At 53.5% G+C, this 12822-nt stretch overlaps 1 protein-coding gene across 1 annotated transcript in view; it reads right to left on the reverse strand.

Moving 5' to 3' along the window:
* Positions 1 to 12822, reverse strand: part of LOC138810258 (sortilin-related receptor-like) — a 121105-nt gene that overhangs the window by 30641 nt on the left and 77642 nt on the right. Inside the window, exons 25-31 of the mRNA XM_069997396.1 lie at positions 11067 to 11186; positions 6768 to 6893; positions 5403 to 5510; positions 3736 to 3867; positions 2101 to 2232; positions 1359 to 1493; positions 313 to 468 (exon numbers count right to left, since the gene is read on the reverse strand). Coding sequence (XP_069853497.1) covers positions 313 to 468; positions 1359 to 1493; positions 2101 to 2232; positions 3736 to 3867; positions 5403 to 5510; positions 6768 to 6893; positions 11067 to 11186 — 909 coding nt within the window. The remainder of the gene's footprint in view (positions 1 to 312; positions 469 to 1358; positions 1494 to 2100; positions 2233 to 3735; positions 3868 to 5402; positions 5511 to 6767; positions 6894 to 11066; positions 11187 to 12822) is intronic.

Below are 12822 nucleotides of genomic sequence, written 5' to 3' on the forward strand. Positions count from 1 at the left end.
TCGCCTTGCTCCTCAGAGCAAAGCCCAGCACGGTCGCTGCCAGGGGGAGAGGCGCCGCCCTGCCGCAGCGAAGGGCAGGCGCTCAGTGGACAGGGCCTCGGGTCCACCGGCCTCCAGCAGCAGTGCTGCGCAGACCCTGAGCTGCCCGCCCTGAGCCACTAGATGGCAGTGCTCACCCTCCTTTTAGACGGGCAGGCCAGACAGCCATCATGCAAAGCAAAGCAAAAACAAAACAAGAAACTGGCCCTCCCTCCAGAGAGTTTAACACAGGAGTGTCCCCGCGCCGGGCCCGGCTGGCGCACGCAGACTCACCCACAGTGGGGCAGGCTTCCTCGTCCGAGCCGTCGGCACAGTCCCGGTACCCATCGCACACCCACGTGTCCATCACACAGGCCCCATGGCTGCAGCGGAAATAATTGGGCAGACAGGTGGAGGGCCCCGGCGTGGGGGAGGGCGGGACGTGCAGATCTGAGGGAGACACCAAGCCGGAAACATGTTGGGGGGCGGGGGGGAGAGGTGACTGAAGTTACGGCGTCCCCCATGGATCCTGCTGGGGACCTCCCCAGCCTGCGCTGGCCGTGGAGGCCGGGGACGGGGGACGGGGGACGGGGCCACCACACTGCAGCCTTGAAAGGGGCTTTGGCCATTTCCCGCGCGTTGGCACACGTGCTGCGGGAAGCTGGCGATGGCCGACGGGGGGACCCTGGAAGCCCCGGTGCGGGCAAATGTCGCCCTAGTGAGCTCCTCACCACGACCCCACGGCCTGGTTTGCAGGTGCAGGAGACAAAAGGGACATGGGAAGCCCGCACGCCCCGTCGGTGCCCTGGGGCCATCCCAGCCCGCGGCAGCTGTGCCTGGGTCCAAGCCGACCCGCCAGGCTGCACACCCCGCCGCAAACCCGCAGCGCTGCCCAGCACGCTGGCAAGAGCAAGACTAGAATTCCCCCACAAACGACCCTGGGAATAACATGGCCACCAGCACTGCAAACGAGAAGGGGAGAGACAGAGGAACTCAGCGACTCCCCCCAAAGGACAGGCCCAGGACAGCAGGCGCTCCAGACACCACGGGAGTCCAGGCAGGCAGTGGAACGGTCCTGGGGGGCAGGCTGGGGCCAGCCCAGTCCCCCCTGGCCTCCACAGTCCCTCCTCACCTCCACAGTCCCTCCCAACCAATCCCCCCTCACCTCCACAGTCCCGCTCGCCTCCACAGTCCCTCCTCACCTCCACAGTCCCCCCCGACCAATCCCCCCTCACCTCCACAGTCCCCCTCACCTCCACAGTCCCTCCCAACCAGTCCCCCCTCACCTCCACAGTCCCCCTCACCTCCACAGTCCCCCTCACCTCCACAGTCCCCCTCACCTCCACAGTCCCGCTCGTCCGACCAGTCCCCGCAGTCATCCTCGCGGTCGCACTTCCAGCGGTTGGGGATGCAGTGTCCGTTCTCGCAGCGGAACTGGAAGTAGCGGGAACAGCTGGGGGCCTCGGTGGGGTTTTCTGCGGAGATCAAGGACCACGTGAGCAAGGCCATACCACGACCATCAGCTCTGGGCCCACATCCAGGGCCACGTACGTGCCCTCCCCCTCCGGAGAGGGAAGTGGGAAGGAAAGAGGAAGGGAGCAGCCTCGCGACCCAAGCCCACAGATCCGCAGCCTCACCCCCCACCGTCCCCACAGATCCGCAGACTCACCCCCCACCATCCCCACAGATCCGCAGACCCCCCCCACCGTCCCCACAGATCCGCAGACCCACCTCCCCCACCATCCCCCCTCCCTGCCCTACATGTTGGTATCTTGCAAAATGATGACCTGAGTTCTAATGCTGACAGTTTACTAAAATATAGTAATATATAATCATAATCGTAATAATAATAACCCACGGTGATGCTTGGTTCTACAACTGTCAGGGGAAGAGGACGCTACAATGTTTAACGTGACGCCGCGCTGACTGCGGGAGGGAGAGGAGGCGGCCTTCGAGTCTCCTGGCACCCATGAGGGGCAGGGAGGGCTCCCCGTCTCCGCAGCTGGCCCTGGAGCTGCGGGGGGGGGGGGGTGAGGAGCCGTCCCGGGAGGGGCGGGGTGGACGGGGGCCTCGGCTCCCTACCGCAGTTGGCCTCGTCCGAGTAATCCCCGCAGTCGTCCATCCCGTCACACTTCCAGATCAAACTGATGCACACGCCGTTCTGACACTGGAACCCGAATTCGTCGCACACCTTGTGGAACTCGGGGTCTTGGGCTGCGTAAGGAAAAACATCCACAAAGCCCCGATTACTTCCGCGCCGCAGAGGTGAGCGCGGGAGGCTAGAGGGGACCAGGTCCCGCAGAGCGGCTGCTGAGCAAAAGGACTTCAAGCCACGGCCACGGTTAGCGCAGTCCTACACAGCGCAGCGCTGCAAGGCAAATCCATCCCGCCCAGCTTTCCTGGCCAGGTGATGGCCTGAGCGGATCTCTCCCATATTCACAGCTTGGAGTCCTAACCGCAAGTTAGGGGGTCAGACTTAAGAACTGTCTGGGGAGGCTGATGAGGGAGCTGCATGTGAGCCATGAGTTCAAGGCCAACCTGGACGATGTAACAAGATCCTCTACCTTTCTGAAAAACACGAGGAGCCGAACACCAGCTGCTCCCACCTGTAATACTAGCTAATCAGGAGGCTGAGATCTGAGAATTGAGGTTCAAAGCCAACCCCAGGAAGAAAAGTAGGAGACTCTTATCTCCAATGAGCCACCAAAATGCCAGAAGTGGAGCCGCAGCTCAAGTGGTACGGCGCCGGCCTTAAGTGAAAAGCTAAAGGAGAGCACTCGGGTAGTGGTGTGCACGCATGGGGGGGTGGAGGGGAGGGGAGAGGAAAGAGAGAGAAGAAATTTAGACACAGACACATAAAGATACAGGGAGAAGGCAGCCAGGTCCAAGGCTTGGAGAAAACCGGCAGGGCTTGGACTTGGACTTGCATTTCCACGACTGTGAGACTCGCAAGCCTGTTGTTTAAGCCGCCCAGTTGGCCAGCTGCCCGGTCCAGCATGGTACTGAGGTCTCTCCGAGGGACACGGGCACTGTCTGGGAATGGGGTAACAAACCAAACACCTTCCTCTGGGGATTCTCAGTGCCAGGCAGCATGGTGCCAGGCAGGTCCGAGAGCTGTGGAGTGCAGTGGCAAGGCGGGGGGGGGGGGGGGTGGATCTCGCTGCTCAGGCCGGGCGGCGGGCTCAGGTCCCAGGGGCCAGGATGGCGGTGTCCACCAGCTTCCAACAAAGCAGCCTGTCTTTTCTCTTTGCTTTCTGTCTTTTGCCTGTTGTTGTTGTTGTGTTTTTGGTACTGGGGACTGAACTCGGGCTCGAACATGACCATACTCCACAGTCCTTTTTGCTTGTAGTTTTTTGTTTTTCACAAAGAATCTCCGACTAACCTTGGGCTAGCCTGGTTACTGTGGAGGTGGATTCCAGTGAACTCTCTTGCCCTGACCAGTCTATAAAGATGATCCTCCAGATCTCAGCTTCCTGGGTAGCTGGGATTATAGGCGTGGACCACCAAAATTAGGCCAAAGCAGCGCTCCTTAAGAAAGCCAGCTAACTTGGGACCCACAGATTCGTGAACTGGGCAAAGATGTTTAACACACACCATGGTCCACTCCAGGGCAGCCAAGCCTCTCTGACCATGAGTGACTCCCCTCCCCCAAGTCCCCTCCCCCCCTCTACGAGTGCCCTTCTCCCTAAGTGCCCCCCCACGCCTCCTGCCACTCACAGCACCCTGCGAAAGCGGGGTCCTCGTCCGAGCCGTCACGGCACTGAATGACGCCATCACACACCATGGAGTGGAACAGGCACTGCTGACGGTTCTTGCACACGAAGTCCATGAAGCGGGTGCACAAGGGCTCTGGGGGGGGAGGGAAATGGGGGGAGGGGAATATGAGCTCCCGGGGCAGCAGCTCGCTCAGCAGCCCAGGGCGAACGCCCAGGTCAGACACAGTCAGGAGACAGTGCTGACGGCATCCTGGATGGAGTACTTGCTTTGTGCCCAGCCCAGAGCTAAGCACTGGGCAAGGTGCGTCCCCCCGCCCCCAAGGCAGCACAGTGAGTTTTTGCTGCCTCTGTTTATGGAATGAGCACGCACGTGGCCCCACCACGCATGGCTGATAAGGGAGACACCGAAGCTGAAGGCCAGAGCCAGCTGCCATCACCGGGCTGTGACGCCGTCTCTCGGAGGGGCTGGCGCAAGGCACCGGGGCTCTGGAGTGAATCGGGGCCTCTCCAGTTCCTATGCTGAAGCCCCAGCCTCTAAAGTGACTGCAAGTGGAGATGGCTTCTGCTTAACATGGTTAACAAGGTGACTCCCGTCAGATGAAGTCATACGGGCACAGGACAGGCATCTGCACAAGTCGCTGGGCATGCATGCGGAGAGGAAAGGCCACATGAGCACAAGGCAGGCCACGGCCTTCGGAGCTCTCTCTTGGGTCTCCAGCCCGACACCTCTTGGACCTGACCCTGCAGAGTTGAACCAGCCAGCCTCCATAATCGGGCAGGCCAACTCCCTGCACCCTGCTGCTCATGTCTCTGGAAAACCCCAACAAAGGCAGAGAACAATGACTGGCAGCTCTTCAAGTGTCACCAGTAAGTGATGCTCCATTCAGTAAGTCAGCAAGAAACAAGAGCCACTGTGTTCAAATGCAGTGTCACTGGAAAGCACCAGGTAGGGGTAGAATCTTGTCCACTGCTGCCCTAAGCCAGCTCAGAACATGGAATGCATTTTAGAATTGCCTGGAACACTTCAGAAAAAAGATCTCCGAACCCTAGCCTGTGTTCAGGAGTAGGGAACCGTTTTTCTGCCTAGGGCTACCATTGCAACAGTCTGTGCCATCACTGCTAGGCCATACAAAAACACTGGACACAGGCAGGCGCTCGCTGGCAGCCCACAAGGAGCTTACAAGAAGCACACGTGTGCATCCTGTCATGGGCCAAATGATTCTGAGGGCCTTCGCGGCCTGCAAGGCAGACCGGCCTCACCCCTCAATGATACCATGTCCGGAGGTGGTGTCCAGGCACCTGTGACTTCTAAAACATCTCGGGTGATTTCAAGATACACTACGCTGAAAAGATCATCCTTGTGGGTCTAAAGAAAATGGGATAGGAATGGGTGCCTGGCCTAGAAATGCTTCCCAAGTGATATCCAGCAAGACGGAGAAACACAGAAGAAGTGGACTGGCAAAAACAAGCTGTTGATTCACAGAACACACAGAAGTGAAACAGGAACATCCCCCAGAGGGGAACTCACCCCACAATCCCCTGCTCCACCCCCGCTTCCCCCGTCCCCCCATCTATAAGGCCAAGAAGGTAGTAAAGAAATCCAAGCACTGGGTCCAGGCTCCCACTGGGCCCTGCAAGCCCTGGGGGCTGGCGGTGGGGACAACTCACCACAGTGCTGCTCGTCCGAGCCATCCGAGCAGTCACGCAGACCGTCACAATGTTTGCTGGATGGGATGCAAGTTCCGTTCGGACAGTGGAAGCCATTGCACTTCTTCTCTGAAATTTAACCCAAGGATGGGGAAGAATGAAGCGGAGGAAACAGGCCAGCACTCGAGTATGTTTGGGCAGAACACCCACCTGTACCATCCCTAAAGAGACGGCACCCACGGCTAGTAAAATGACCAGTGTCTATATGCTGAGGTCCAGCAATTCCAAACGTAGAAATGTGTTCCACCTTCAACCCATATTGAATGGAAGAACAGGTATTCCATTGCAACACCTTGTAATAGATGCAAAACCACCAGCATCTCTGCCAGCAGAGGCTTGTTCCACAAATGGCACTGGATAGCTACACGTGATTAAAGAAGGGCTCTGGGCATAGTTCTGTGCCAGAAATACAACTATGTGAATAACAACAACAACAGAAATGTGGAGAGTAACATGCACAGCATCTTATTGGTATAAAATAGGACAAGGGTTCATTTCTATTTGTCTAAACAGTTGTGTCACTTAAAGATGGCAATACATTCTAAGAAATGAGTCGGTGGATCTTGTCACCATGTGAACATCGTGGTGAGCATTTATACTGATGAGGGTGGAATGCTGTGTGTCACTCAGGGGTTCCAAATGCAATCAACAGGCAGGAAGAACAGATGCATGAGGCTGCTACTGGCCTAACACAGCAGAGTCTTTTGGAGTGAACTTTTCATACGTTCCCTACTAATGATAAAAAGCACAGTAGAAGCAGGGCACCAGTGGCTCATGTTTATAATCCTAGCTTCTTAGGAGGCTGAGATCTGACAATCAAGGTTTGAAGCTGGCCCAGAATATGTACATGTCTTTGTTTTACTTTTCTGAGTTTTCACTTTATTATTATAAATTATTCACAATATACTTTGTGTTTATGCCAGGACCGGGGCTTGAACTCAGGGTCTTTGCACCATCCCTGAGCTTTTTTTTGCTCAAGGCTAGCATTCTACCAATTTCAGCTTTTTTGATAGTTAATTGGGGTCGAGAGTCTCACAGACTTTCCTACTCAGGCTGGCGTTGAACTGTGATCCTCAGATCTCAGCCTCCTGGGTAGCTAGGATGACAGGTGAGAGCCACCGGACACCTGACGTGTGTTGTTCCGTGGTGGGGTGAAATGTTACACGGCTGCTGGAGAGTTAAGACTGGACGCCACGTCCTGATACACCACAGGGCAGGCAGCACGCCGCGGCGTGGGTGGGCTTGTTCGGCTCATCCGCCCCCTCTGCCGCAGCGGCAGACCCCACCGCGCGCGGAAGCTCCTGGGGGGCCAGGCACCGTGCGTACCGCAGTTGGCTGGGTCCTCATCAGAGCCGTCCTGGCAGTCCGCATCGCCGTCACACACCCAGCGCTGGGGGATGCAGTGCCCGTTGCGGCACTGGAAGTTGGAAGCCTCGCAGGTGTGGTACATAGCTGCCAACAGAGAGAGGACAGCGTCACGCCCGCCCTCCTCCTCCCCTCCAACTGCACGGGGGAGCGCCGAGCCTGAATGGCTGCGGCACCCGAGCGTAGAGTAGGCACCACAGTACTCCCCTTCCACAGCTGAAGGAAAGGCTGGGAGAGAGTAAGGAACTCACAGCAGGGCTGTCCTCGTCCAAAGCCTGGCCTCTTCCTACCACGCCTTGTGCATTATCCCTCACAGAAGCCCCTCACTCACCCAGCCATGGTGTGGGGTCCCCCAGCTTCACCTCCTGAGGCTGCCAGCTCGGGGCTCCCCTAAGCTCTGAAGGGCCGGGGCTTTATATAATGCTAAAGGAAACTCCCCATTCAAATGTGAAACATTTCAGGCCCCCAAACCATAACAGATTCACCCGAGGTTTCCAAGCAAGCAGGCCTCAGAGCACAGAATGATCTGCCTGGTCTTATGTATAAGGAAAAGCAGCGTCTACTGACCAATGACACATAACATCCACTACAACTACTTAGAAAAACAAACAAAGAAGCTAGAGGAGCTGTCACTGAAGAATGAACAGGCTCACTTGCACACGTGGGTTAAGGCCACCTGGAAGTCATTTCCTAACGTTCCTAACATCTCAGCTCAAGCGCCTAAATGTTCCTCAAACCCGACCAGCAGTACAAACACCTACTCCCTTGAAAACAGAGAGCTATGTGTCTGCCCACTGTGCATTGTGTACCACCTGCATGGAACCCTGCACACTAGTCCTGCCTTAGCCACAGGAGATAGTTATTATATTCTAAGAGGGTCCATGGATGCCTCAGACTTTGCCTAGTTCTGACCCTCTCCTCATACATACATGCAAACCTATAATGAATTTTTATCATGGATACAACAAGATGATGACGTCAATAGTCAACTAATACTAAACTACAACTATGGCTATAGGCCATGGCTAAGACCTGGAGGCTGAGATCTGAGGATTGAGGTTCAAAGTCAGCCCGAGTAGGAAAGTCTGTGAGACTCTGATCTCCAGAAAACCAGAGCTAGAACTGTGGTCTAAAGTGGTAGAGTGCTAGCCTTAAGCAAAAGAGCTCAGAGACAGCATCCAGGCTCTGAGTTCAAGCCCCGTAACCACCACCATCAACAACAACAAAAACTGTGAATGGGGTACTGGATGGGCCCCCCATTAATTTAACTGTGTGACTAGGCATCTTTGTAACAGAAGAACATAAAACAAACCACACTGGGTGGTTGAAAGCAAATGTAGCTTTTTATTCAATTGACTAGAAATGAACTGCTCAGAGGTTGGGGACATTGGCTCACAGTCCCTCCAGGACTGAATTTGGGCTTTTTTTTTTTTTTTTTGTCAGAAGGACAGCAAATCTGATTCCTCGCACTATTTTAGAACAAGGAGTGATCCATTATTTGTGTCCCTGCATCTCTCAGAAGACCAAAGCAGTGTTGGGTAGCACATAAATAAATCTGCACATCCACTATCTCTGGCACTCAGAATCCAATAAACATCTGTAAACAAACATACCTTCTAACGTAGATAAGAGGAATAAATAAAGTATATTTCTTGAGTTTCTGCCATTACTTGGAATACTTTTGAGTATAGGTATCTGATAACATTAAAAGATATATATTCCTCACTAAAGCTTTCTCTGCTTTCATAACACCTAGAGTTACCTAAACTAATTAGCATACTAATCTTCTTCTTCTTATTCTGGCTATGCATTTCTTTTTTAATTGGAAACAATTTCAAAGCACTAGAATGGTGTCCAAATGATAATTCTGGGAGGCACATCCGAGATCTCCGGCTTCCATCCCAGACCGAGACCAGAAAGATCCATCACTTCACACAACCACACTCAAGTAGCCAAGATGGACCAGAATGCAGAACATATTGTCTTTCTTCTGGATTTTTTTGGGGGGATCCAGTTGTGGAGCCTGAACTCTGTCTGGGCCTGGGTGCTGTCCCTCAGCTCTTCAGCTCAAGGCTAACGCTCTACCACTTGAGCCACAGCGCCATTTCCGGCTTTTTTTCTTTTTGCTTATGTGGTGCTGAGGAGTCCAACCCAGGGCCTCATGCATGCAAGGTAAGAGCTCTACTACTGAGCCACCTTCCCAGCCCCCTTCTAGATTTTTCTAATTTAGAAGCTATGTGATTTTTGAGTGCAGGGTAAATCATCATGTTCAATAAATAGTTTTTTTTTTAAGCCAGCCCAGGCAGACAACTCTGCTGACTCTTTTTTTTGGGGGGGGGGGTCCGGTCGTGGGGCCTGAACTCTGGGCCTGGGCACTGTCCCTCAGCTCATCAGCACAAGGTTAACACTCTACCATTTGAGCCACAGTGCCACTTCCGGCTTTTTTCTTTATGTAGTGCTGAGGAATCGAACCCAGGGCCTCAGGCATGCAAGGCAAGTGCTCTGCCACTGAGCCACCTTCCCAGCCCCAATAAATAGTTTTAAGATCATCAACACGGAAAGGGTTGATTTTTAATCCAAGCTGAAGTACTAAGGGAAGAAAAGAATTCTGGCTCTCTGATGGATTGGCCACAACTGCAGGAGTGGAAAGGCTCCTACAGCGAGTGGTCTGGAGAGGCAGCTCGAGTTTCTGATATAGGTCATTACATAAGCCCTGCCTAATTCTCAGACTTCAATCCTCCCGGAATCATCAACACCCACAAGAGCACAGGACCAAAGGCTTTCACCAAGCACTGGTGGGGGAAGAAAGCAATTTAACCTGTGGACTCCAACAAGGAAAGGTGCTAGGCACCAGTGGCTCACATCTGTATTCCTAGCTACTCAGCAGGCTGAAATCTGAGGATCACAGTTCAAAGCCAGCCTGGGAAGAAAACCTCAGCTGAACAGAGGAAGAGAAGGAGAAACCCATCTTTGCAAGAACAGACATTGGAACCAGGCTGCAGCTGAATGGCAAAACTCTAAACTTTCCCTGACGAGTCCTGGCAGAAGAAAACCAGAGATAAAAAGCCAGAGTCTGTATGACAGCCCGCCCACAGAACTGGAGCCGTGAATTCATTCTGGAAGACTAGTACTCGCTGCCGGTACACGAGTTGGACCAATGTGGTTGTGCTAACGAGATGTTCAATCATCCTGCAATCTACAGACTGAGCTGCCCACGGGTACCCTCCCCACTTATCACCCAATTATCCATCCGAACCCAGGCTTCCAGGCGGCATGCACGTGCACCCTGGGATCATGGCAGCTACTCTGCTGCTTTTCTTCACATTTAGAAAAGCACTTTCCAGAAGCTCTCCCAGAGCAGAGCTGCAGCCCTGGAGACTGCTCGAGAGCCTGGAGCATCTGCAGGATGCCAGAGATCACTGCAGGGGGTTTAGGACTGCAGACTGAACGGTGCCATCTAGAGACGGGCACAGAGGAATTACTTCTCACATGGGATTTGGGGTTCTTCCATTTCCTATTTCATGTTTTTGACAAATTATAATTATCTAGAAGTATAGGACTGAAGTGGTAAGTATTAAGTAGAATATTTGTTTTTATTCTTCCACAACCATCTTAACTTCCAATTCTACTTAATACCCTCCCCCCCGACACACGTACATACATACAACATGAGGTAAATGATCACCATGCACTCATTCATAAAAATAATGCGGTGAGCATGAATGAGCATGTCCCTTAACTTAGGCCATCTAGCATTCCCTGCTATTCATGGTGTTCCCAACTTTATTTTTGAATGAAATCTTACCTCAAGGAGGTATAAGCACAGTCCATGTTTTACTTATCTAGGTCAATCCTCAGATTTTTCCATCTGAATAAGATCACCTAGCTCATGTTATTCAGATAGTGAAACTCAAAAGGATGGTCTCTAGACCAAGAGTCAGTCTGTGAAGTATTTCTTCCTGGTCCAGAAGAACTGAGAAGACCTGAGTCAGAACATAAAGCAACTACATCACCCAGAATGCTGGTCGGTCCTCTGCCATTTCTCTTAGTGAGATTTCCTCCAAGCAGGAAGGAAGGGAGTTCATTTGCCTTCCGACTCCAGCTCCGTATTCCAGGCCAGCTCTCTGAGATGGACTGAACTAGCTGGCTCCTAACGTGTAAGCTAATCCCCAGAGTCCACGCCCTGTGATCATGCGAGGCCATGCCGCTAACCGGAAAGTGAGCGGGCGATGCCGCTCGCTGGGTCTGGGCGGTACTGACCGGTACAGTTGGCTTCGTCAGACCAGTCTCTGCAGTCGTTGTCTCCGTCGCACACCCAGGAGGAGCGGATGCACATCCCGGAGCTGCAGTTGTACTCATCACTCCGGCACTGGTGCATCTCTGTGGGGGGATGAAAGACGGAGATGTGAGGGCACGAGCCCGCCTCCCCAACTGGAGTCCAGTTTCACAGGGGCTAGCGGGGGATCCACAGCACCGGGTAGGAGTAGGCAGCACGGACAGAGAGCCTTGCACCCAGGCAGCCACTGCGGAAGGAGAGCGCTGTACCCAGGACAGGAAGCCATCTAGAATAATTCCCACAGACGATGCTGCAAATGGGTCCTTAGCGGCATTGTGAGACAGGCACTATGGTTGGAACGTGTCCCCAAAACTCGAAGATGGACGCTTAATCACCAGAGTGAGGCCTTCCAGAGGAGGACTAAGGGTAAATCCGTGTCGAAGAGAACAGGCTCTTCCTAGGCACTGAGTGTGTGGGCATCGGGACCTTGCACTTCCCAGCCCAGAATGGGAGGAATGAACTTCTGTTGCTCATGAGCTACGCAGTCTTAGACTTTTACTATACCTGAAAAGAACAGAGGCTCAGAACTTTGTAGTAGAACTTTCTCGAGCCTCAAAAGATGGGGGTAGCAAAGCACAAAGCCCAGGGGGCTGACCTAGAAGCAGGTTGCAAGCAGAGGTGGTGAGTGAGCTATTTATGATAAAAAGAGCCTGAGGCGTATGAAGAGGGTCTACTCCAGAGAAGGGGCTCGTGGGACCCGGGGATGGATTAGGACCAAGGAGCAGGAATGGGCCAGGAGTGAAGATGGGAGCCGAATGGCCAACCATATATGCCCCAGGGAGGGAGGGAGATGAGTCTGGAAATAAGGAGACACACAGGATTCCCACTCTACTAGACCAAGACTCACAATACACTTCAACCTTTGGAGAAAAGTAGGGAGGAGATGGCAAGAAGGAGGGCAACTGAGCACGAACCCCATGGACGTGTTCCATTATGGAAAAGGAAGCCAGTCCTCCCAGAAGGTGTTCTCAAATGTACTCCACTACCTCTGACTTTCAGCAGAGTTTCCCGAGCCATTAGTTTGTGTGTTAAACCGAATCATGAGCCCCTCCTGCTCCCCCTTTTTTAGCCCCTTGTGAGTCCATTTACCTGCTCCTAATAAAGGAAGCAGGCCGTGTGTGTGTGTGTGTGTGTGTGTGTGTGTGTGTGTGTGTGTGTGGATGGACAGGAAGGAGGGGATGACAGAGACAGAGCCACACCAACCCATCACCACGTCTGGCTCGGTGTCTGATCTCCATTCTCACTTCTCACTCAGGCTGATGGGTCTCCCATCTGGTGCACTGTGAGCATTGCATAATGTCTCTGTCAATAGCCAACAAAGGAGTTTGGGCCCAGAGCCTGCTAACTAAGACAGGGCTCGTGAGAGTGACAGCGCAGCACTGTGCGACAGGAAGAGCGTGGGCTTGCCAAGCAGGATCCAGGCCCCAGACCCCCCTTAGACACAAGCTCACTGGGTCTCCTTGAACCAGCCCCCTTCCCCCCACCCCCGCCCTGGGGAAATCATGAAGGTGGACACAGTCAGCGAATGTGGAAATTAAAAGGACGGGACTAGACAATCCCTATCACTGCTTACACTGCTCACACGTTATTCTCCTAACCTAAAGTTTACCATTCGGAAGGCAGAAGCTCCAATCAATGCTTACATTACCTGCTGACTTTTAGCAGAATTTACTGAATGAT

This window comes from Dipodomys merriami, unplaced genomic scaffold (genome assembly GCF_024711535.1).
Source record: "Dipodomys merriami isolate MVZ:Mamm:240054 unplaced genomic scaffold, mDipMer1.0.p SCAF_103, whole genome shotgun sequence".
NCBI lineage: Eukaryota > Metazoa > Chordata > Mammalia > Rodentia > Heteromyidae > Dipodomys > Dipodomys merriami.